At 36.0% G+C, this 26245-nt stretch overlaps 1 protein-coding gene across 4 annotated transcripts in view; it reads left to right on the forward strand.

Moving 5' to 3' along the window:
- The first annotated feature begins 774 nt into the window (after positions 1-774).
- The window catches only part of GABRA2 (gamma-aminobutyric acid type A receptor subunit alpha2), a 158288-nt gene continuing 132817 nt past the window's right edge, over positions 775-26245 (forward strand). For 2 of the 4 annotated variants that reach the window (XM_033214771.1, XM_033214770.1), the window contains exons 1-3: positions 775-1076; positions 2192-2272; positions 4776-4891. In XM_033214771.1, the coding sequence (XP_033070662.1) occupies positions 2202-2272; positions 4776-4891 (187 nt within the window). In that variant the 5' untranslated portion in view covers positions 775-1076; positions 2192-2201. Of the gene's footprint in view, positions 1077-2191; positions 2273-4775; positions 4892-26245 lie in introns of those variants that run through there. The other 2 variants (XM_033214772.1, XM_033214773.1) reach the window with 1 other exon arrangement.

Raw genomic sequence — 26245 nt, forward strand, 5'->3', positions numbered from 1 at the left:
GAAAAGGATTGCTGGAAGTGAGCGGGAGGTTTCCCAAGGTGTGTGTGTAATCTGCAAATGGACTTTACTGACTGGCTCAAGGGAATTCTCCAGCTCTCAGAGCTTTCAGGGGAAATCGGTCTTGATTACAGGAGTGTGAAGGAATGAATGATATATCAGGAGGGTTCAGAAACTTCCTGCTGTCTGATTTCACGCAACATGCTTTGAACTTGGTCCTGCGTGGATCCGCTGATGACTAAGTAAAGGCGTGATTAGTCCCCTTGCCCTCCAGCGGGAGCAGAACCTCTTTACCTCTTAGCAGCCACGTCGCTCCACAGCAGGGTGATGTTGGGGGACGGGCGGCAGGGCGCGGCCCCAGGGATCTAGGGCATCACAGCCATACTGCATTTCCGACTTCACACCAACACCCACCAGCAGCCCTGCCAGGAACCTTGGGGGCTCTCGGGAGCCCCAGAAAGCAACCTCGGGGAGCAGCCCGGGGCGGCGCGTGGGCTCCGCTCCTCCTCCGGCGCGGCGTGGGCGAGGGGAGCTGCGCTCCGAGCGCACCCAGGCACCCGACGCCGCCCGGGTCTGCGGCGCTGCTAGTGCCAGGCGGGCGACGGTCAGTTACCAGGAATCGAGGCGGGGGAGTGGGTGTGTAAGGGGGGGTCCCTGCGTTCCCGGGAACCTCCTTATCCCTGCTACCCGGCCTGACTCCTCCTCCTCCAGGCACGGGGCTCGTGCCCGCCACCGCCGGCGCGCACCGCGCCTCCGCCCGCGTCCCCCCAATTCCCCCCCCGCCCCAGCTCCTGTCATCATTTTCCCCCTCCTACTCTTCCTCCTCCTCCTCTTCCTCCTCCTCCGCCCATACCGCCACTACGAACGCCTTTGCCTCCTTCTACACATCGCGCCGCCGCCGCCGCTCCTAGCGCTCCTCTCCGGCTTCTACCAGCCCATCGCTCCACTCTCGCTTGGCTGCTGCAGTCTCTCTCTCTCTCTCTCTCTCTCTCTCTCTCCTCTCTCTCTCTCTCAAGTTTCCTATCTCGTCAAGATCAGGGCAAAAGGAAGAAAACACCGAATTCTGCTTGCCATTTCAGGTAGGGTCGCACACGTTGGTCCTGATAGAGACTCTTTCCTGTTTGTCTTTGCCTCGCGTGCATGCCTCATCTCCCCCACCCCACTTTCAGAGGCTCCCTGGAAACGGAGGAGGCTCAATTCCCGCACCTCCCTCCTCCCCAGCGCACTTAAAAAATAATTTCGATACTTATCAACAGAAGCATATTTGCAACTACAATAAAATCCAGGACACCTGCCCAGCAGCACGTTAGCCTGGCTCTTTTATAGTCTTCAACTTTGCACACTGTGATTACCGCTGCCTGCCTGCCTGGTGGTTTGCTGCCTGAGCCTCACGCTCCTTCTCTTATTGTGATCGTTGGCTCCGGAGCAGCTGTCAAACGCGTCGTTTCGCAGCACTTGATCCGAACCTGGCTGCCTCCAAGACTTGGTCTTGGGCAACCGTGGGTGGACAAGGAGGGATATTATTTTATTTTATTTTGTTAAGGGGAGTGAAGAAACGAAAACATGAGGATTGCAGTTCACTGTAATGAAAAGAATAATTGCAAAAGTGGGCTGCCTGCCCCTAGCTTTTCCCGCTGTGGTTGCGGAGGTGGTCTTGGTTGAGGGGGTTGTGGCGTGAAGTACCCATCTCTCCTCTCCTTTCCTCCCCTCCCCTCCAACCCATTCCCTTTCCAGCTGCTATGTCAGTTTAAAGTCCAGGGTGTTATTATTACATGTGTGCGCAAAACAGTGTTTGCTGACGATGAGGTTGGGGGACATTCCTGGCAGAGAGATGTCTGATTACTTGGTCATCTTGCTGTTAAAGAAAGAAAGAAAGAAAGAAAGAAAGAAAGAAAGAAAGAGAAAGAAAGAAAGAAAGAAAAAAAGAAAGAAAGAAAGAAAGAAAGAAAGAAAGAAAGAAAGAAAGAAAGAAAGAGAGAAAGAAAGAAAGAAAGAAAGAAAAAGGAAAAGGGTGGGGGTGGGGGTCGATAAAAAAGAAATCTCAATCATCAAGTCCCACACACTGTCCAGGAAGTAATCTCCGTAGCTTTAACACGAATCCCTAACTAAAAGGATATTCTTTGGGGTTACTTGGATAGTGGAACTGAAGGCAATTTTAAGTGTATTTTGTTTTTCCTTTCATGGCTTTGTAAAGAGCGGCGGTGATGAAGACAAAATTGAACATTTACAACATGCAGTTGCTGCTTTTTGTTTTCTTGGTGTGGGACCCTGCCAGGTGAGATATTTATTGTATTTGACTATTTTAATTCAGGGTAAAGATGTGTTTCTTGTATGCCATTAATGCTTTTGAAAATCAAGGGTGTTTTAAAGAATTATTTCTCAGAAAGGGGGTGTATGGGGAAAGTGAACTACGAAGTAGTAGATTATAAAAACTTCACTGCTTCTCGTTCTTAGTGATAAGATCCAAAAACAAACAGAAGCATTTTCCATGCAGAACATTCACAGAAGAAAAGAAAATCCTTTCAATGGCATATTCCTACAAGGAATTGAAGGAATTGAGTATAGGCACTTATAATATAACACCAGGATTCGGTAAGGAAGCCAAGTTTTCCTTCAAGCTGACAGAAAAGTACCAGCTAAGTGATTTGAGTGTTAGCTATTTTTTTGTTTTCCTTTTTCTTTTCTTTCTTTCTTTCTTTTTTAATGGTATGGCTCCTTTAGTCACCATAGAAAACTCAAATGATGTGTGAGTCTTAAACCTCTAGATGGAGGTAGAATGCAACTTCACAATCACAAACAATAAAACAAAAGCTAGATTTATTAATCATCAACTTTTTGCATTATTAAGATTTTTTTCTCAAATGCTTACAATCAGGAGTACTAATTTAAAATATGTAATGAATTTTCTTTTGCCTATACTATAAAAACATGAAATTAATTTTTATTGCTTTCAGTAACTTCATTTTATTTGTAGTCTTTCCTGATTTTCATCATCAATGGGCATCTTTTCTTTAATGCCTTTAGGATATGATTCTCAAAATACCAGAAGACCTAAGATACAAGTTTTAAACGAATGTTCTTGTAACTATTTTTAAAAAACTAGTAAGTCTTTATTATACCTTTATTTATCTTTTAATTTTTTATTTTATTGTCCAAGTAATGGTCAAAGTATGAAAACATTTCTTAGAATTGAGATGCCATCTATCTCGTAAAGCCTTGTTTTTATTTGGAAAATATCTACTAATTTAATGACTGAATATTGATTTGAGAAAGAAAATACAAAATGTGATTAAAAAACACTTTCAAGGGAAAATCTCTATGTGGAACTTTATGAAAATCTTACTTATTGGTTTTAAAATTAGCTTAAGTAGGCAATACAGAAACTTTTGAGGCTAGAGGGTATAAAGTGATATGCTTTTTTAATTTGTAGATGTTTATCTTCATTTCAATATTTTAATATTTTCACTGCTTTTAAGACAACATTTGTTTGAGGTTGGTTACCAGTTTTTGATGTGTTGTGACTACTTATAGCTACTAGCTCTGTTATTATTTAAATGCAAATGGACACTTTCGATAATATTTTATACAATGCACCTTGATCAGAGTGTAATTACATATTACTTTTATTTTAAAAGAGTGGACAATCCATGATCAATTAATAATCACTGAAAATTTCAGTGTTTAACCATATTTCTCTCAACTAGTTTTCTGTTCTATATTTGACCAGTAATGCTTATGCCAGTCTTGTATTCTATTATATAAATGATTCCTTTTTGGGGCCAGTAATTTAAATATCTGATTCATTCTGAGGAAAAAAAAAGACAATGAAAATGGACATTCTGTTTTATACATTTAGTTGCTTCTGCAACAAATTGCTGCATGTCATAGAATCAGGGTTTGGCTTTATGATGGAGAAATAATGGAGAAAATCACAATTTCTAAAGCTTTTCTGGTGATATTTTGAGACCATTTGTTCTTTCTACAAATTTATCACCAAAATCAAATAACTAGGCATTTTAATCTTTACAATATTGCTCTTCTCAGAGACCAATCAGGAAGAACTAGGCTCTAAGGATCTCTGCAGCTGTGTATGTGTTGCTGATGCTTTCAGAGCCCACCTCCACCGCCTGGCTACATAGAGCCTGGCACATAGCCAGTGGAGTTTCCCTGATGTCTATATTGCACTTGGCCATTGGGTGGAGGTATACCCAAAGTAAGGAAAAAATCCTGATTTAAAAGAGAAAAAGACATACAAAAAAGAAAGACTCTTATGAGAGAGATAGAAAATATATTTACCTTCAAAAAGCAATTTATTTTCCAATTAATATTGAAAACAGTTATTTCACGAGTCTGATTACCGGAATTTTCTAACTGTAGAATAGCAATGCTAATAGTGTTTGCATGTGTTAATCTACAGTCATAACATATCCCAGGAGATGGATTTAGAAAGAAAATGAATAGTCCACACAAATGTTAAAGGGGTAAGAATCTCAAATAATGTTAACATCAAACTTCTGATATTCTACTGTTTAGAATCTATTTCAATTTCGTGTTTACCTTGTTTGCAGACATACCAGTATTTATAGAAGTTAACACACACACACACACACACACAAAAGGAGGAAAACAGGTAGTACTAATAGCCCAAGGAATGTTAAAATTTAAATTAAGGAAGACAAGCAGGTTGGCATTTGCAAAACACACACACACACACACACACACACACACACACACACATATATATATATATATATAAGCTTTTAAAATTATCTGTTTAGGTTGGTGCTGGCTAACATCCAAGAAGATGAGGCTAAAAATAACATTACCATCTTTACAAGAATTCTTGACAGACTTCTGGATGGTTACGATAATCGGCTTAGACCAGGACTGGGAGGTAAAAATAGTTTTCCTTTTTTAAAACTCTCATAAAATAATGCCTTTAAAAGTTAAGGGTAATATTCCTATTTTAATACATTTTATATATGAATGCATCACTGTGTATATAAAATTATAGAAAATAGAAAGTAAGATATATGAAAAAAGATTATCTGTGATTCCTTTTATACATACATAATGTGTTTAACATATGTTTCATAGAATGACTAAAGTCATATGGAGCCCAGGCTTTCTGCATGAATAGTCTTTAAATTAACTTATTTTAAATGGCTAACTTTCTTACACTTAGAGTATGTTAAAATCTAGCATTATTGAGCAGATATACATATGAAAGTATATTTCATATGTAAAGAAAGTATATTTACTTTCTTTGATCATATTTTCATATCAGCTCAGATACACAGAAACAAGGAACATAAAAAATATAAGAATATAGTGGTTGTATTTTAACAAATACACTTTTTAGCATTCTATGATGATGCTTCTTTACACTTGCATGTGATATTTCTAAAATATGCACAAGTTTGTTGTTCTTGAAACTTTCAAAGACATTTCAGATATATATTAGACATAAGTCTAAATTTTTAGATTGTGGCACAGTTTGATTTCAAATTTAAACATTAATTTTTTATTCAGAAAAATGTATTTTTACTCAAAAAGGGAAAGAAAATTTGGCTTGGATAATATGTTAAGTTTTAATGATCATATTTATCACTTGTTGGTTTCATAATCATTAAGATGTTTGGTTTCACAGTTAATTCAAAATTAAGACAAATTAGTTGAACAGTTGATAGTAATCGAAGATTTATACAGTTAATCTGGTTATTGCAAGTTTTGGTGACTTTGCAATCCTTAGTTGCTGGAAAAGATTTGTGTATATATATATTTGTCAACTGTATGGTTTGGATTGTCCATGGGTAAGAAAAAAGTTGGAAGAGGCCCAACTGGTTCAATAATATGCCATTTAATTTCTATTAGTTTTTTTACTTGAATCCCTGAGTGATATCTTACATTTTAAAAGAGAAATCCCAGAGAGGAATAATGTTCACAGACATGACACATTGTATCCTGAAGGAAGGATTCAGTTGCTTAATATATGCTTAGTTTCTAGTAGGAAAAATAAAAAGGAAAAGAATATCTGATTAGTAATTAATATGCCTAATAAACATGAATATAAGGATTACTATCCATGTTAACATATGTGACAATGAACTATTGACCAAACTTGTATAAGAGAAGTAAGCCTAGTAAGTTAGAAGTAAGGCTCTCATAATTCACAATCGTGGTTTAAGAGGTAGTTTGCACTAAGGCAGATTTTTTTCCGAAGGCATAGATTGTATTATTTTAAAATAAATCATCTGCTGTCAAATTTTAAAATATCCAAGTTAGCCTGTAGCCTTTGTCTCTTTGAATTTTTAAGAGGAGTATTTATCCTCTGGGTATATGGTTGGGTAGTAGAAACTACCTGTTTGAGGACTTAGGTATTGCCACTGATCTCCTTATATTTCTTTTGTAAAATCTTGCATCATTTTTATTTCCAATGCTTGCATTCAAATAGAGATTTACATTACCTTGTTAGTTGGGTTAATACAATACACTAAGTGGCTTTTCTTGAGTTATTCTCTTCCTTCCTCAATCCTCTGACATTGAACATATGCTAATATCTCACAGGTCAGTCTTCTTTTAGCTTTATACTCCTTTTCATATGTCACTCTCTTCTCTTGATCGAGTGCCAACGGTGGCTCCCCATTTCCTTTGGTTGATGGTGGTGAGGGATAGTGGAAGGAACATATTCCTTGGAGGAAGACAGGTCTAGACTGGAATTCTGCTCCATTCATACACAGAACTGTGCCTTGGCCATATCAACTCTGTTTCTGTGGCTGTGATATAGTTACCTTTAGAGTTGTTGAGTTGATTATATAAACAAAAAGTGTACACAAAGCATGTGCTACATATTGGCAGTTCAATGATATCAATTCTTTCTCTCCTCCCTTAGATTGCTAATTTAACAAGGATTTCCGTAGGCTACTTCTCTGGTTTCATTTACCACTTTACCCCACCTCCCATTCTTCCTGTCCTTCAAACACGTCTATTTATTTTCTCTTGATAATTCATTCTCATCTATTCCCTTGGCTTTTAGTCATATGATCTCCTCTGACTGGAATGATTTTTTCCTCATCCCCTCTGCTGATCTAAACCCTACCTTTCCTATGAAAATCATCTTAACACCAGTCCTTTTTAGTAAAGATCTTTCTTAACTGAATTGAAGCACCCAGATTAAATTTTCTCTTAATTTTTTTTAACCAGTCATTGGCACTATGTCTACTGATACATATTATGTGCTATCATATATGATATATTACCATTTTATGTTTCGCTTGTTACCTTATTAAGATTTGAAGCTCATTGAGTCAAGATATTGTAAAATAAATCCTCTTTTCTCAGCAGCTAAATATTGATTTGCATATTGTGGTCATAAAATAAATGTTGATGCTTGATTAACTTTTCTGTGACCAGCTCATTGTCCGGAAAATGGGACTACCTATATCTGGCTGGCCTTTTAGTTAGGAATGTTGAGGTTGTAAGTTGAGTATCGCTCTGCAGAAGAGCAGTGCCACTTAATGAAGAGAACCTTGCTTTAGACTGGAGATTTAGCAAAATCCTGGCTCTGGGGCTAAGCAGTTGTGTGACCTTTCAATCCTAGCCTCTCTGGATCTATATTTGTCATCTGTGAAACAGTATTTCTAATGACATTCTTAAATTTTTTATGAATTTTAAATATGACATATGCAATGAATTTAGCATAGAGACCGGCATTTAGTGGACAGTTAATAAATGATAATAACTAAAAGACTTTGAATAACTTTCTAAATGTACTGTTGCAAGTTTAAATTATTATCATCATTACTTCTGCATCCAACATTTTCAGTCTGAATGCACACATGTCATTTCAAATAGAAAGCTCAGGGAAATTACCTGTATCATTATTTCCCAGAAATGAATAATAAGGAAAAATGGGCTCAATTCGATTTTAATGTATCAAACTGAACTTCTCTATTGATCGATAATCTAGTTAATTAATCTCAGTTACTATTTTCTTTCCTTTATAACTATGACATAAATGAGTACATAGAAAAGAGGAACCAGTTTTGAACTATGAGTTAGAAAAAATGTTCTTTTCACCTGGCTCTATCATTACCAGCTCTTATTCTAGACATTTTGAGCCTGGATATTTTCTTTGGGAAAATGGGAATAATAGAATTTTATTCTAAGAGGAGGACAGTCCATTGTGATTCATTTATATGACAAAAATTATATAATGATTGAGTAAAATTTCTTAAGGTATTTAATGATTAATAATAGATCCCTTTAAAATTTTAAGTCAGATCATGCCCCTCAACAGCTCAGATCCTTGCAATGGTGTCCTATTCATTCAGAATAAAAGCTGAATTTCTTGTGGTGGCCTGCAAGGCCTTGCAAAGTTTTTCTCCCCATTCTTTCTTTAACCTCACTTCACACAACTCTCTTGCTAACATTGCTTCAGTCACATTGGCTTCCTTCCTGCTCTTTGAACACACTGAGATACTCTGTGGAGCCTTTTCTCTGGTTGTCTTCTCTTCTCTGGTGTATCCACTGGTCTCATCTTCTCAAGAGGTCAACGCTGACCAATCTAATGAAACTCCAACCTGTCTACCCATCAACAATCCTGATCCTCTTTGCCCAATTCCATTTTTTGTTTGTGCTTCTTTAGCACTATATATACACAAATATATATATATATATATATATATACACATATAGTTTATTTATTGCCATTATATTAATTGCACGTTTTTATCTCTTTTGCTAGAATATTTGCTCTATGATGTCAGGGATTTTTTGCTTGTTTAGTAGCTTGATTCACTGATATATCTATCCTAAGCATCTGGAACCATGCCTGGCACATAGTGAGCACTCAACAAGATATCTCTTGAATGACTTTCCATTTTATTAGTTGATTTCATTTTTGTTTTCAATGTGCCACCATGAAAATGATCAACTATAGAGTTTACTTCATCCTTAAAATCAATGGAATGATTATTTAATTACTACACCAACCTCTCACTATTAACACCAACATATTTTAAGTTGATTTCTTGGTGAATTGGGATAATTATTATACCAATTACTCAAACTCCTGACTTACAGTACCTGTGATTCTGCCACAAACTGTGTGATTTTGAGTGATTCATTTTTCCTATCTATGACTTAATTTACTCGCCTGTGAAGTGGGAGGAGAAGTTCCACTTATTCTATTTATATCTCACAGGGGTAGTATATGGCTCAAGAACATTGAAATTATTAAGAAAGTGCAATGTGACATAAAATTGATAGGTATTAGCATTTTTAGGTATAGCAGAGGAGAATTCTTCAAGGAGAATATTATGTTAGAAAGCAATATTATTTGAAAAACACGTCAACAAAATATTGGTAGATATGCGTTTGGTAGTCTCACTTCATTGTGGGCCTGAAAATTTGACCTGGCATTGTCTCAAAATCTTATCTAACAAGAACGTAGATGCAGATTAGCCAGAACTAATAATTGTATCAAGTCTTCTCTTTGTCTTCAATTTAGTCATTAGAACTAACAAGTTGGGGTACCTCCCATGGATTTTTATATTTCAGAGGAGGCTTTCACACTGTTAAATGAATAAAAGGAGCAACATTTGTTTTTTTGGGGTCAATTTTATAAGGTCATTGGAAAACTGGATGTGAAGACAGACCTCATATATTTACGAAAGCTGACGTCCGCATGCTCAAGAGTAAAACTATTAGCTATGACCAGCCTTGGAATCTAAATTATAGATTCAGTCTGGAAAATCTAGATGGAGTGCCATGCTTAACTGCACATTGAAAAGCTGTTTTGAAGAGTTTGGCTAGTTAGAACCACCCTCCCCCAACCTGGTACTTTTGTTTCATACTCTGAAACCTTGAAGATGCTTTATGCTTAAAAACCATGAAAAACGTGAGGTCTGAACACAGCCTTAGTGTCTGATGGTCAGTTTTCAACTTCACTCTTGGATATTTATCCTCAGGCTGTGGAGAGATATATGATAAAATATTTCCGTTGATGTTATTACTCCTCAAATTTATAAAAAATGAAATAGAAACTATTTTTTTATTATTTTATTTATTTATTTCTTTATTTTTGAGACGGAGTCTCGCTCTGTCTCCCGGGCTGGAGTGCAGTGGCCGGATCTCAGCTCACTGCAAGCTCCGCCTCCCGGGTTGACGCCATTCTCCTGCCTCAGCCTCCCGAGTAGCTGGGACTACAGGCGCCCGCCACCTCGCCCAGCTAGCTTGTTGTATTTTTTAGTAGAGACGGGGTTTCACCATGTTAGCCAGGATGGTCTCGAACTCCTGACCTCGTGATCCGCCCGTCTCGGCCTCCCAAAGTGCTGGGATTACAGGCTTGAGCTACCGCGCCCGGCCGAAATAGAAACTATTGAGTGGGAAAAAGTTAATACTGAAAAATCTGATCTCTCCCAGAACCTAAGAGGAATTCTGACCTCAAAAGAGCATTGTATTACTTCATAAGGTAATGGTTAAGATCAGTGCCTGCTTTTTAATTCTGTTCCTATTGTATATACCCATATAACTTTCAGCACATTGCTTAACCTCTCCTTGATTTGGTTTCTTTATTTGTACAATTACAAGGCTTATTGGTTTTTTGAGGGCTTATTTTACTTTTTACAACTAATCCCTTTGGATAGTGGCTGGCAAACAGAGTAAAAACTCAATACATGTTGAAATTATTATCGTTATTGTTGGTTCTACTACCACTTCTACTAGAAATGAAATAGAATATATCAACCCATGTCACATTTAATTTATAAAAGCTTTGACTTCTGAAACACGATAAACTTGGAGCACACAGGATCCAGCTTTAAAGAAAGAAGTTATTTGTGTGTTTCTTATGCATTCAGTCTTATTGTGGGCACATCTTTGTACATGAACAAAATCCCTGAAAACAAAACCAATGAAAAAGATAATGTATTTATCTTTCATGATTACTATCATGACATATAACAATTTGGCATCATCAATTCAAGATAATGAATTTGCCTAAAGAAGCAAAGGTGTATTTACAGAATAAAAGCTCATCATATGATATAAATGATGATTTTAGGGACACATTATAAAATTGAAAGCATAGTCACCACCCTAACCTGGGATGTACCAGACACTTCAACAGCAAAACCTCTGAGTCTTGAAACTTTAGAGTATATATCCTAATGCTTGATCACATCATACTTATCTTTATGATTATGGGGGTGGAGACATCAAGAGGGAGAGAACATGCCGAAAGTGTTTTGAGATCTCAGTATATAAAACTGAGGAGGCGAGGGGAAGATAGGGAAAGGTAGGTTGCAAGATGGTTGGAAATAAGAGATCGAGCTGAGCTGTTAAGTAGTTCTAGTCTCAGATGAAGGCAGAGTAAACTCCAGATGTTAAAGCTTCTGCTTCTTTGAAAAACTGTGATGTTTGGCATTCTCCTCAATCAGGCAGCTGCAGTCAAGGCTGATGCTCCTTCAGAAGCATGAGGCAGCTGAGAATCTAGTCTCCCTGCCTTTCAGACTCAGATTCCTGGGGTCTCCTAAAGTTTACTGAGTAGGATAACCTTCAGAATAAGCCTTCTGCATAAGAAGATTTCAGAGCCCTTTCATGCTCCGCAGGAGAGCCAGCCACTAGACTGCCCAAAGGTCACAGGGAACACTGCACTTTATTATTTCATGAGTGAGAAAATGAATAAATTGGGATGATTTCACACAAGTGTGTAAACAGCTTTTGATAAAAGTGTAAATGACTGATATCAAGTCGTTTGTCATTTTCTATTTATTTAAATTTACTTTGTGGGAGGCATGAAACATGTAATGGCTGCCTGAAGTGGGATGCCATTGGGGAGGCTGGAGACTTGTGGTCACAGCTTTCAAAGTCAATTTCCTGAATTGTGTCTGGGGGCTATCCCACTTCTCTCCATATGGCATGAAAATAGCATGCTGATGGACTTTTAACACAGTGCATGCTAGGTTAAACTAGAAACATATTAATGTTAGGTACAGCTTTTTGTGATGCTTTTTAATATTTTGAGGCATGACTAACAAGCATCTTAGTGTTTCTGTACACCCTCACTAACACTGTGTGTTGCTTGCCCATTCTTTGTTGCAGAATGAGACTAAGATAGACTTCTTAGGAAGTAATTACGGTGAGGTAGTTTTGCAGAATTTTGTCTCAGTTGGTTGTTTTAACCAGATATATAGCATGTGATTGTTTTATAGGAAAGGCAGACTGAATATATGAGAGCACTGGATGCATTATATTGGATAGTAGCACTTTCTCTCCATAGAGCAAGTGTCAGGCAAAGTTTAAGGTGATGTCAGTAAAGTGCATGGCCCAGAGAATATTACCTATTTTTTTGAGACAGAATCTTGCTATGTTGCCCAGGCTGGAATACCGTGGACTCAGTCTTAGCCCACTGTGGCCTCCACCTCCCAGGTTCAAGTGATCCTCCTGCCTCAGTCCCCTGAGTAGCTAGGACCGCAGGTGTGTGCCACCACACCCAGCTAATTTTTAAATTTTTTGTAGACACAGGGTCTCACTATGTCTGGTCTTGAACTCTTGGCTTCAAGTGATCCTCCTACTTGGGCCTCCCAAAGTGCTGGGATAATAGGCATGACCCATTGTGCCTGGCCACTACCCATGTTTTAATGAACTAACACTAGGGCTTTGTTTTCATCCGAAAACATTTTTGGTTAATAGCAGTTGGTTTTTTCAACCATCACTGTTGTGAAGGTGTTGTCCTCAGTCATAATTTTGAGGGATGCTTATTTTGGCTGTTTCAGGCACAAGCATGCCTCACTCGCTGTATTTTTTGCCTGTAGCACTTCAGCTCAGATGCAGTCAGTTTTTCTTTCTCTCCCCCTTAATACACAGTGGATAAATTGGACCATAAGCATGACTGATCCATTTGTTTTAGTGTTCTATTTTGATTGCTACAGATAAATCACCTTGTAGAAATCTATATTGGTAGTGAAGATAGTGAAATGAACAGATTGGCCAGTAAACATTTCATTACTTCTCAATGCGTTAACACAGAAAGAGTCAAATTAAATTATTCTAGTATTTCGTTCCTTAAAATGTGTATTGAAAGTGTGTGATATGCCAGCCATTCTACTCTGCAGGATATAAAGACATACAAGGTGTGGTGTTGGTCTTCCTGGAAATGAAGTCTCTCATGGGGAGATGAGCCATATACCCTGTCATTCTCAAAATAGCTTGAAACCACACAACACATGGTCCATTATAAGAATACTCTATTGAAGTTTAGAGAAGTAGGAAATGATTTTTGCTTGTACCATTTAACTGGAGTTAGCCAAGTTTTGTAGCTGTAAGTATAGCCATTCATTCAACTGTTTCTTACTAAGGGCTTAGGATTTGCTGGGTACTATTTTAAATGCTAGAAATACTATCATGAACAAGACCCAGTCTGCATAAATTCATATCACATCATATTTTGGCTTGTTCTGGCTTTCATGTGTTCTAGGCACTGGTTTCTTCTTTCTCTTCTTAATTAAGAATTCTGTATAACTACTCTGTTTTCTTTATTGAACTTTAAGTATTCTGTCATAAAGGGAAGAGTGATTTCTGGTATATTTACTGTGAGGCGGAGAATTATGATATCTATAGAAGACAGTAAGACTCAGAGAGCACATTTTTCTATGTCTGTAGCAGGGATGTCGAGGGTGTTTAAGTGTGGCATTCTCAAAAGTACTAAGACAGTGTTAATTTCAATAGAAACTTCCATATACTACTCAGTTATCTTCTTTAGAAAAACTTATTTGTTTTGAGCTACAGGTGAAAGAAAGAAAACTAGACATGAACAACAAAATGCAAAACTTATGAAGAGTTATGTAATGAGAATTATGTTTATTTCTTCTAAATTTTTAGTGTTGTTAACACAGAATTCTGGAATTTTTTGTTTTTCAGTTAAAATACCCTCAACCCATGAGGTACAGATCTTATCATTTACAAATAAGGTATTAAAAAACTAAAATTAATGTTTAAATATTAAATGATTATATACAGAAGCTCATCAAATTAGGGATATCAACTTATCACCATATACAGATCCCTTCAAATTCTCCACTCGATTTTGCAGTTTGAGTAATTAGCATTAGTGGTAGTTTTGGTATCTTTGTGTTTTTTGTACTTAAAAAGGTACAATAGTACCTTTTTAAGGTGTAATCTTAATTTGATATATGAGTTAAATCTATTTCACCTTCTCTATATTTCTTGTTGTTTATTTCAGTATTAAAACATGTTAAAAAGTAAAAATAGTTTCACATAATTTTTTAAAAATATCATTCTGTGATTTAATAAATATTTTTATTAACATTCACATTGTCACAAGCTTATTAGGGGAATGAATGTAAAATGTTTCAGGGATATGTGTGATGCCTTTTTTTGTATAAAAGCATATCGTTTTCTTAGAGAATGTGATCAATTAGGGCATTAATAATTTGATTTAAAACATCATACAAAGTAAGATGTTCCTTCTGATATATATATAAATATTCATATAGTATCCATCAAAAAATATACTAAAAATAAGGTTGTAATATTTTTAAATGTTTGGTGGAGATGTAGCAAAATCTAATAGCTTGATGACTATTTGAGGAATATACTGAAATACATGAATATTTCAATATAATGGGTAATACAATTGGATTTTGTTTATGAGCAGAGGAGTAGAGTTACATCTCAAGGTTAAGGAAAGTTGAAGAAGGGATAAAAATTATAAATATCTCCAAGTAGTATTACAAAATGCATTATTTAGGATATGTTTTTTAATGGGACCTAACATATTTTAGTAAGTATTGCATAGGCATTTGGTTTCAATTAAGTTGGCAAAAGGATTGGATGCTTTTAAAATTAGGTATGTTAAAAACTTTCCAGGACAGAAGATAACTCCAGACTTGAACTGGAGGAGTTTAGAGGAGGAAGACAAATGTCACGGGGGACTTTTAGAAAGAGATGGAAGATTTCCTGTTTACTCTTAATTACTTGTGAAGATTTTAGATTTTGTAGCAAAAGATGCTGAGTTACTAGGATTTTTTGGTTGGAGAGTTCAAATTTTTTCAATTACATGCATTTTTAAGGGTCATTACAATAGAATTCCATAAGTTAGCAATAGTCAGAGAATCAGGGTAAACAGAGCAAATTCATTGTTGTTACTGTGATTATATAGAGAAACTTCAAAATTTTCAAGAAAAAAATAGTGGGCTAAAATGCTACTTAGGTTTGCAAAGAAGATTAAAATTTGGATACCACAAGAGAGTACTTCCTAATTAAAAGAAAATGGAATTGCAAGGCTGGTGTTCAGGTCAGGTAGGGGGGAATATGGGAGGATAGATTTAATTAGTTATCTAGGGCATGTAAGGGTAATCACTGAAGCAAAAAATGGGAAACTGATGATTCATGGTTAGTAGAATTGCAAAAGAATTGTCCAACACATATTCGAGTAAAAGAAACTTCAGAATCTTAAGAGACTAAATGGGGCAGGTTTACATTGTAAAAATATTATAAAAGAATTAGAGTTAATGTAGAGTCACTTTTAAGGAAGCAGAGGATTTCTAAGACAACAGTAATTAAAACTGAGGATCCTTTTATCATTTTGAGTAGTTTTGGCTTAGTGGCAATTATAGAGTTGCAGGATCAGAGATAACTAACAAGAAAACCATATATAGAACCATGTTATTAGTAATAATTATATTAAAATATGTCACCATTTAAAAAGATTAAATGTCATAAGTTGACTTCTTATTATTCAGGCACATACATCAGAATAACAGTTATCTGAACTCTTAAGGGAGAAAAGACAATGTAGTAGTGAGGAGAATATTCATGCTGTAACAGATTCATTTCAACTTTCATACTTTCAAGCTTCCCTGATAATCTGCAGGGTTATAGGAGGTATTTTTGGCTGCTGCCAAATTGATGGCACAATTCATATCTTTAACAGGGAGGGTCATTTAGGATTTACATTATGATCTGTGAAATATAGGGGTGATGAAAATTTCCATGGAATACAGTTGCTGACTCAGGATGAGGACATTTACAATCAGATGCTTATTACACAGATGTTGACTGCGTTTGCCATTCTTTTTTAGCTGCTACCTCACCCATTCTGGTCTTTGTCATTTTTGGTGACAGCTTCTAATACAGTCATCTCAGCCTCAGATATCTGACTGCCACCAGTTCCAGGGGGCAGCTGCAATTTCTGACTGTGTTGCCACTGCGTTGGAACAGCTGGGATGTTAAGCAAAATCTATCAACACAAGGAAATTGGGCAGGTGCACATTTAAGTGACTGGATCTGAAAGTTAGTGGGGTGAAAGCAGATGTCTCTTCATCAAATCCCTTCCCTTTAGGGAACAGTTTGTGGCCTCTTATATCTGTAATTTTCCCCACCCGCTTAGAGAGGGCGGTGTAACACTTTACATACTTCTGTCTGAAGACGTTGGAAAAGGATATAATAATCTCAAGTGACTTTTCATACTACAAATTTAATGCCAATTGGAAACAGGAAACGTTGCTCTCTAGCATTGGAATAAAATTATCAAATATAGGTAAGAGAAGAATTATCGTAGTAGCCTTCATCAGTTAGGGCTGTGTTTGCCTGAGTGTAATAGGAAATTCCACCTACAGTGACTTCAGTGGGGGTTAATTTTTCTCACGAACAAGAATTTTACAGATAGGTGGCTCCTAGCACTGAGTTCTTAAAAAAGGTGGCTTAAATAACCTAGACTCTTTATTTTTTCATCACCTTTCTTAGTGTTTCCTTTTCTTTATGCTTGTCACCTCATGATCTCAAGATGACTGCTGCAGCTCCAACTATCCTATCTATGATTAAGGCCAGAATAAAAGGAAGGAATGGAATCATCTGTTCCTTATGTCAGAAAAATAAGACTTCCAGGCACTTGCAGCTGATTTCTGCCTTTATCTTCATAGCTCTTTTCAGCTAGGAGGACATCTGGGGAAATTAGTGTCCTGCTTCGCATTGGGCACATTTCTACCCTAAATAAAATTGGATTTATTAGAAAGGAGAAGGATGTATTTGATCAGTAAGCTACTGGCAATGCCTGTCACATCTGCTAACTCTCTAATAGAAGTTACTTATTCTCTCTGTGCCTCCATTTCCCGCTTTGTAAAGTGTGCATATGAATAACCTGGTTGGTGATTATTAACATGCATATGTTGATTCAATACACTTATGTGGAACTCAAGATGCTGCATTTCTATCAAGCTCCTAGGTGATCCCAGTGCTGCTGTTCTGTGTGCCACACTTTGTGCAGCAAGGAAGTGATTAGCTCAGGCTACCATGTCGTACAACCCCAGGGGAAATTCATAAAGAATATAATGTAGTGAAGAGAAGGGGCCCTTTAAGTGCTCACTAAATATTATTATGATATCAATTTTTTGACACTTAGAGATTTATACTTTTTATTTCTAAATGTTGGTGGTGATAAACTTTATTTTTAGCAGAGTATAATCATAAACACATTTATTTTGTATACTTTTACAAAATTATTGGTAAATATAAGACTGACCCTTAATTTAGGTGGATAGGCTGTGTAATATTAAATATAATTTCTCTATCCAGTCATGACTGCACTTTACTTATATCATCCTCTATGAGTAAAAAGACATATCTATATCTGTATATAGGTATGTAGAAAAAATTAAAACTAGTCTGCAATAATGCTCAGTAATATTTGAACCTTGCTTTATAAAAACTGTATTGGATACTGCAGTTAATGAGTTGTGGGAAGAAAAAATCGAAATGAAGGATTTGAACAAAATCTGCATAAAAAATTGATTATAAAAATAACTAATTTAAATCTGAATATGGTATTATGATAAAAAAAATTACCACACATAAAGTTTTGGCAGAAATATAATAGTACTCTCAATTTAAATTATTTTATGTTCTATTTAACATGTTCTAAATTTTCCCTTTGGAGAGAGAAAATGGGTGATGTTCTTTAAAACAATATTATATATGATTTGTATCAGAGCCTGACAAAGACCACTTTATAAATCTGGAGGATCCTGAATTGGTGAAAAATATAGTACTTTAATTTTACAGACTTGCTAAGAGAAGAAAGAGCCTTTAATTTGATCAGAGGATTTTGTGATGGCAAAGCTCTGTGCTAGAGTACAAAACAAACGCTAGTTTGTATATAAATTTTTTTTTTTTATATAAAAGCTGTGTGACCGTGGACCAGTATTATCTCTGTGACTCAGTTTCTGGAACATGAGTATGAGGGGACTATAGTTCAATAACCTACAATGTCCCTTCGATCTAAAATTTCTCGTGTGGTTTTGTGAGTGTGTGTGTGTGGGGGGGGAGCTTGTTTCAAGGCAAATAGAGTAGAGAATAGCGTTTTGGAACAGAAATCTAAACCAATTTTTTTTTTTTTTTGTAGAGAAATAGACAGAGTATAGAGTTGAATACAAGCTAGCAGAATAAGGCTGCAAACCTCTAAAGTCTGTCCAGCCTGGAAGGACACAAAGGCTGCTTTGGTTTTCTGACTCCTAGCAACTAGGAGTTTGTACAAAATTAGGTACTCCCATTGCATGAAAATCCCAATTAAGAGCTTCTTTTAAACCTGAGTAAGGTTTGATTAGGAAGTGACTGGTGTAAGTAAGATAGTAATAAATGCATTAAATTATATTTCTCAACTGTTTATGCTTCTAAATGTTGCTCTATATTCTTTATACATGGCATGTGAATGGCAACATCTTTTCAAATTCTCTGTCCTGTTGGACTTCATAGATCTATCTCCACTTGATACTCCTCTTTCTTGTTTTGTTTTTGTTTTTCCCCCTTTTCTATTCTTTATTAGGCTTTTTTTTCCCCTTTGGTTTCTCTTTATCTTCTCTCCTCTGAAGTATATAGGTGCATTCCAATGTTCTATACTTTTAACTCTTACCTTTCACTTTAATGATTTTCCCAGAACAGTTTAATTCAATTTCATGGCCTTAAATATTAACCTATATGTAGTTTATTCACAAATTTTAATTTCTATCCCTGATGTTTTTTTTTCTTTTTCTTTCTTTTTTTTTTTTTTTCTGCTTTGCTTATTTTCGCTCAGATGAACTCCTCTCTATGATTATCCACTACTTTCATGATTCAGGGCACTTAAGGTAGCTCCTGTAGCCAATGGCCTCTGTTCACTTTTTTTGGCTCCATCTCTTACTACTTGTCACTAATTTTGTTTGTGGTGGTCCAGATTCACTGAATTAAGTTCATTTTTTTGTTTTAGTAAAATTTAAAAATAGACTTTGGACCACTAGCCTGTGAGTCATTATGTAGTCTATTGCTTCTATTAGGAACCACATTTTCCTATTTTTAGGTTTTAGATAGATGTCACTACCATCTAGAAGCCTTAAATGACTACCATCCACTTAAATACACACATTTCCTTTGGAACAAATCTACCGTTACTATATTTAATATAACTCTAACATGCAGTTTTGTAATTCTATCATACACCTATTGGAATCTAAGATCTCTAAATACAAAGACTTATGACTCTTTGCCTGTTGATTTATCCACAATACTATATGTAGTATTGTTAGGATATAACAGTAATCATATATGTTGAATAGATAGACAAATGATGAACCGTGCCTTTTCTTACATGGATTTCTCAAATTCAGTTTCTAGGAACTAAACTCATAATTCTGCCACCTAAAACTGTTTTTTCAGCCTGTAGTTCTCTTGCATGGCTAATGGTATCTGTATTTGTCAAGCTACAATAACTAAAAATCCATCTGAAAATGATTTTTCAAATTCTCTTCACTCCTATCCAGTTTCTTGCTTCTAATCTCCATCCTCTAATCCACAGGTATCAACATAATGTATTGGCCTATTCTTGTTTTTAAATAAATAATTAACTTAAAACATTTGGAATCCAATAAAATGTGAACTTCTGTCTTCTCTTTTAAAGATGACAAATCTGGTGACCCCAAGCTGAAATTTCCGATGACAGTAGCTCATTGAAATTCGGTAATAGCTTCCCTGATTACAGGGGTGTGCCCTTTAGATTTAGCCAGAGATCCATCCAGTGTATGTCACTCAGTCGAGTAAATTGCTTGACCAGGAAATATTGTGCTGCCCCAAGGAAACGTTTGAGTATATTAACCTAGCCCTACCCTATTTTCCATATTGCCAGATTTCTAACTTTTAGTTAGATTTGATTATGTAGTTATTTTGCTCAACATCTTTAATAGCTTTCTTCTTTCCCAGTTTCCAGAGTGGAATCTCCAGTCTGTGTAACATAGCCTTCAAGAGCCAGAACAAAGGGACCCAAACTCAAATGCTCTCCATGGGCAGAACAAATAAAGGAATGAGTGGAGCATAATGGAGATTGAAGAATTGGAGAGCACATTTCTTGTACGAAGGGTGTTGAGTTTTATCTGATTATTGCCATATAAGTGTTTAAAATCAGAGTTGCCAAATATTCCAATTATTTTTCAAAAGTTGTTGAAGATCTCCATTTTTATAGAAAGTTTTCTTAAGTCTTAAAGGTCAACCAATTTTCATTTAAATCAAAGTAAACAAATTCTGTGCTTCCCAAACAAATCACACTTGAGTATTAGTTTGCAGTCTCTGGCCCTAAACCAATACTTCTCATAAAAGGTATGAAAAAATCAGTCAGAAAACTTGTTAAGTGCAAATTTAACAAATCTTCAAAGACTCATTCAGTTTTGGTTTGGTCTCAGAACTATATTTCATCAAATGTTCTTGATTCTGATGCACGTGGTCCAAACACTGGACTGAGTCATCTGTTTTCAAGGTTCTGGTTAAAAATGATGGTTTCTTGCTTCTTTCTCTCATAGTTCTTTATTTGAACTCTTAAGTTAAAAGGGAAAAATAAATGTGTATAGTAAGATTGGTCTGTTACCAGATGAGTCTAGCTAGCATTTTCCTCAAAACCTCAAAGAGAGGCCTTTGCCCCCATTGTTCTGAGCTGGCTATCAGTGTTATAAGGTCAGAGTCCTACTTTTGTTTAGTGATTGGATTAGTCAGAATTAACTGACTTACGTTTCAGTAATAACTATCCAGTTTTATCTCTCTCTCATGTATCTTGTTCACAATCCAACCTTGTCCACTGAGGTTGGATGGCATGTACGAATGGGCTCTCTTTTATATCGTCCCCACTTATGGTCTCAGGCTGATGGACCTCCACTATCTAAAACATTGCTAGCCACTGTGTCCAAGGGAAAGATGTAGCTAGGTGCATACTGTCATTTAAAGTTTCTGCCCATATGTGACACAATGTCCTTCTGCCCACAGTCCATCGTTCAAAGGAAGCTGTATAAACATGTTTAACTTCAAGGGGACAGGAAAGTGCAACCCTACCATTTACTCAGAAGTAGAAGAACTAGCAATATTTTGCAAGTAGCTTAATGACTACCACACTTGGCAGGTAGAACCCATTTCTCAGGGTGCAAGTCATCTTCCATAGTGACTGATTATACAAACTGTTTGGTGACACAGGTCATATCTCATTTTAAGATAAATAATTCTGCAACTATGTTTTGTCTGTAGCATGCATAGAATATTTATGAAGTTAACTATTATATAAAATTAATTATTATGAAGGTATGATGTTAATAACAATGCTTTTTTGGATATAGTCAACTTTATATACCTTCTCTTTTCTTGGTGTTAGAAGTCAGTGCTGTATGCTCTTTATCCCAAGCTCTCAGGAATAAAGAACTTTGCCATTTGTGCTGTGAAGAGATAGTTCCAGTTGAAGATATTTAAAAAGAGATAGTCTTTGAAATGTTAGTCTGAAATTTCAACCTCTGTGACACTAATTGCCAGGGAGAATGGAGTTAGATAGGTAAGGAACAGAGACCATGTATGGTTTGCTACTGTGTCCTTAGTGCCTGGCACAGTATGTAGAATTCACCATTTGTCAACTGATTATGTATGTGAATCCAACACTCATGTATGTAAAAACAGACATATCTGTACCTTGGAGAGCTACTTTTTTTGGGTTCTCAGAAACATTTTTGACATTCAACAATCAATTTTGTCTATATATTTTAGTGATTTAGACTTCTGACATTGCTAAAAATGAGTCATCCTTTTCAGAAACAATGTTTGTTGCTTGATAGGTGGGTTAAATTGGTCTGCTGAACCTTAAATTCAGTAGTATATAAAATTAGAACCATTGGGTTGAACTTGGATTTAATATAGTGAAATGAAATAATTCAGTAGCTCTTGCTGTTACTGCATTTCAGACCATCTGAGCAGTGATCATGAACAAAGGCTCTATGGTTTCAGTTGTCTGTAATGCTTACAGCACTGCCTTCTAACTCCACAACAAAAGTTTTGGAAGAGACACTAGATGCACATGATAGAGATAAAAACAAAACTATAAAGATGTATTTTAAATGACTGAGAAGCATAAGCCTAAAATGTCTCTCTATTTTGAGATTTTGCAAAACTGTTATTAGTTTCACACAAACCATTTACATTTTTTCAGTTGTCTTGCAGAGGCTGTTAGTGAAAAGTTGTAAGATAATGGAATCATACTAAATTATAATTTCTAACAGGTTTTGAGATTGAGGTGCCATGCTAAGTACTTTACATATCATTTAATACTCATTATCACTCCCATGAGATAGATACATTGATGACCCCTACCTTATAAGCAAGGAAATGAGAGCCACAAACCAATTACTTGCCTTTGGTCACCTAATTATTTTGTGATGGCATGGATGTTCAATTCAATATAATTTTCTCAAGAGCCTTTCTCCAGAGTCTCATCGATCAGGAATTAAGCACCTTCAAATCCAACAAAGGTGGGGTCAAAGAGTATATGTATGCTTTGGAGGAGGTCACTGTTTGTTACATTTGTGTAATCATTAGCTTCTGGATAAGTACCTCTGGAAGGGGAAGGATGGTGTGCAGTTTCATTCTTCTATTTGTTTAAGTGTTCTCATTATTGCATTTCTTGGTCATCCTGACTTTGACATGTATCCAGACTTGAAAATAGATTTAGACATGAAGGATCAGAAAGGACAGTACAGTGGTTAGCAGAAAATCTATTAGGGCATTGTGAATTAAAGCCAAAATCTGTTATTCTCACTACTGATTTTACTCCCTTACTGTGTGAATCAGAGCTTTTGCTATTATTATGCTGGAGAATAGCTAATGAGAGGGAGATAAGAAGACCATGTGATCTAGATAGATAATCTCAGCATTTCTTGGTACATAGTACATTGGTACTTGGGTTATTTGTAAAATTAGTAATACAATGATGCAATTGTTCATATAAATTTCTACCATGCTAAGCTTATTATAAGTGATATTGAAGGAATATGGTACATGAAGAAAGTATAAGTATATGAAAGGCAAATAGATGAAGGCATATTAAATGCAAGAGCCCTCTTTCCAGATGCATTTGGTTACAACTGCTTCATTTCCCTTTGTTCCATTTGACCCATGTACATCTTATGAGACACAATATAGTGTACTTTGGAAAAGACCAGGCTTTGGAGCTTGAAAAACCAGGTTTTGTATTCTGGTTTGAGCAAGTTCTTACCATGTGCTTTCTGTACACATGAGTTGCCTTCTTCCTGCCTCAGTTTCTTCATCAGTAAAATAAGTATAAAATAATTAACATTTATAGCAAGTTTACAAATATTAATGAAATTATTTGTAATATTCCTGTAAAAGTACCCACCACATGTTGGGTGTTCATTAGTGGCCAGTTTCACATGTGCTCTTTGATTTTTGCAAACATGTGATAATGTGGAGATTTGTTCATAATTTAGGAAATAATGAGTGAAAATGAGAGATCCTTTAAAAATAGTACATGAGATAGTTATTTGTACTAAGAGAATTCATGGAGTTTGATAATCTTTATTTAACTGTGTGTCCTAGGGTTACATGTGATTGAACTTCTCCTTTGTGGGATGCCCTTTGAGTAGAAGTTTATTGCAAAATTATCCAATAGAATTTTTAAATTGCATGATATTTCTTGTCATACACTGGAATTAAATGAGAAGGAATTGTTGGATTTTGAGATTACATATATGAAAGTATAGAACCAAACAGGAGAATAAGGTGTTTCTGAGAAAACCTGAGCAGTTGAATAAATGATAGCTTAACTTCATCTGGCTTTTCTTTAGAAACTTAGACTTCCATAAATATGTTTTATTTCCCTTGTATAAATATTAGACATTAGTGATCTAATTACTTGTTAGATTTATAATCGTGATTACTTATGATTTCTTCAAAACTTAAAAAAGGTAACCTTTTAAAATGATTGAAAGTGTTATGCAATAGACAATTTTTCAAACATTTACTGAAATGAGTAGGAGATAGAATTCTAGGTTATCCCCAAATTTCATGTCATATGTTTTACATGCTCTGTATAATTTCTGGAACTGTGACTGTGATTTCAGTCTGATGATTAGGTTTTGCTATATGGTACAGTTGACTTTAGGAAAGGGAGATTATCTGGGTGGGTCTGACCTAAACACATGAGCCTTTATAATCTAAATCAAGAAGTCAGAGACAGAAAAGTCCTGGATATTTAAAACACGAGGGAGATTCTTCATTGCTGGAGGGGGCCACATGACAAAGAACACAACAGCCTCTTGGAGATGAGACTTGACAGCCAGCAGGGAAAATGGAAACCTTAATTCTACAGCTGCAAGGAATAGATCTGAAAGAGCCAAAATCTGAAAGAGCTTAGTACTGCTTCTTCCCCAGAGGTTCCAGAAAGGAGCACAGCACACCAATACCTTGATTTCAGCCATGTGAGAACCTGAACAGAGAACCAAAATATAGCATGCTGGACTTCTGACCTACAGAACTATGTGCTAATCAATGGGTATTCTTTTACATTGTTAAGTTTGTAATAATTTGTTACACAATAGAAAACTAGTATATCTACTATTACTTTTTTTTTTTTTTTTGAGACGGAGTCTCACTGTGTTGCCCAGGCTGGAGTGCAGTGGCACGATCTCGACTCACTGCAAGCTCCACCTCCCGGGTTCCTGCCATTCTCCTGCCTCAGCCTCCCAGTAGCTGGGACTACAGGCGCCCGCCACCTCGCCCGGCTAGTTTTTTGTATTTTTAGTAGAGATGGGGTTTCACCGTGTTAGCCAGGAGGGTCTCGATCTCCTGACCTCGTGATCCGCCCGTCTCGGCCTCCCAAAGTGCTGGGATTACAGGCTTGAGCCACCGCGCCCGGCACTAATTTTTAAAAATACATTTTTTTCAGTGTTTAACCTGTGCTAGGTATACTGTACTTTACACCCACCATCTCATTTAATTATTTTAAAGTACTGTAAGATAGGCATTATAAGCCACATTTAACAGATAAGAATATTGAAGCACATACAAGTTAAATAATAAGCATAGGGTCACAAATTATTAGTGTATAACTCTGAATTGAATTTAGATCTCTTTGATTCCAAGGCTTGGGATCTTACATGCTCCTTTATTATGTAGGAATAGATATTTCATGAAGATGATAACATGCCATTTACAGAATATGATATGGCATTGATGTGACTTTACCTACAAAATATCTTATTTCTGAGTCTTCAGCAAGAGAAAAAGCAATTTTATTTTTATGTGACAAGATTACTAGTTGTGGATATTACATTTTTAATCAATTAAATGTAAGTGTGTTCTTCCTTTAAAATTGCTGTGGAAAAGTTTAATTATTTCCAACAGGATTTATGGCTATCAGTTTTATGTTGAAGTTGTCATTAACTGAATAAAACTACACATTCCAAAATGATTAACTCTTAAAGTGAATTACTGGTACATTCATAATGTTTAGTTTTATTTTTATCATCCTTGCTCATATTGAATAAATGCCCTTTAAAACCATTTTAAGATTGTTAACGTTCTTGTATCTTTATTAAAATTCTTATTAAACATTCTCAAAATGTTAACATTATAGATAAAAGGCTAAACTATTACACCTTAGATTTTATATAATAAAGTTTATTTTTCCTTAAGCCTTTTATTGCAAAATTGTTCTTTAAACTAAAAGTCATTATGTATTCTCAAATAGACCACTATCTTGTCTTATGTTTTAGTAGTATTAGTATGTTGCTGCCTCTTTCTTCTCTGAGGACCTCCTCTCTTTCCCTTTCAATCCATGTGGCTATCTCTTGCTCTCATTTTTATTCTTGGTGCTCTCCTCCTTTACTATGGATTTAGCTGCCCTTCTGTGTACCTGATTCCAAAGTCTTTCTTAGTCTGG

Source organism: Trachypithecus francoisi, unplaced genomic scaffold, assembly GCF_009764315.1.
Source record: "Trachypithecus francoisi isolate TF-2019V2 unplaced genomic scaffold, Tfra_2.0 Lachesis_group1, whole genome shotgun sequence".
Lineage (NCBI taxonomy): Eukaryota > Metazoa > Chordata > Mammalia > Primates > Cercopithecidae > Trachypithecus > Trachypithecus francoisi.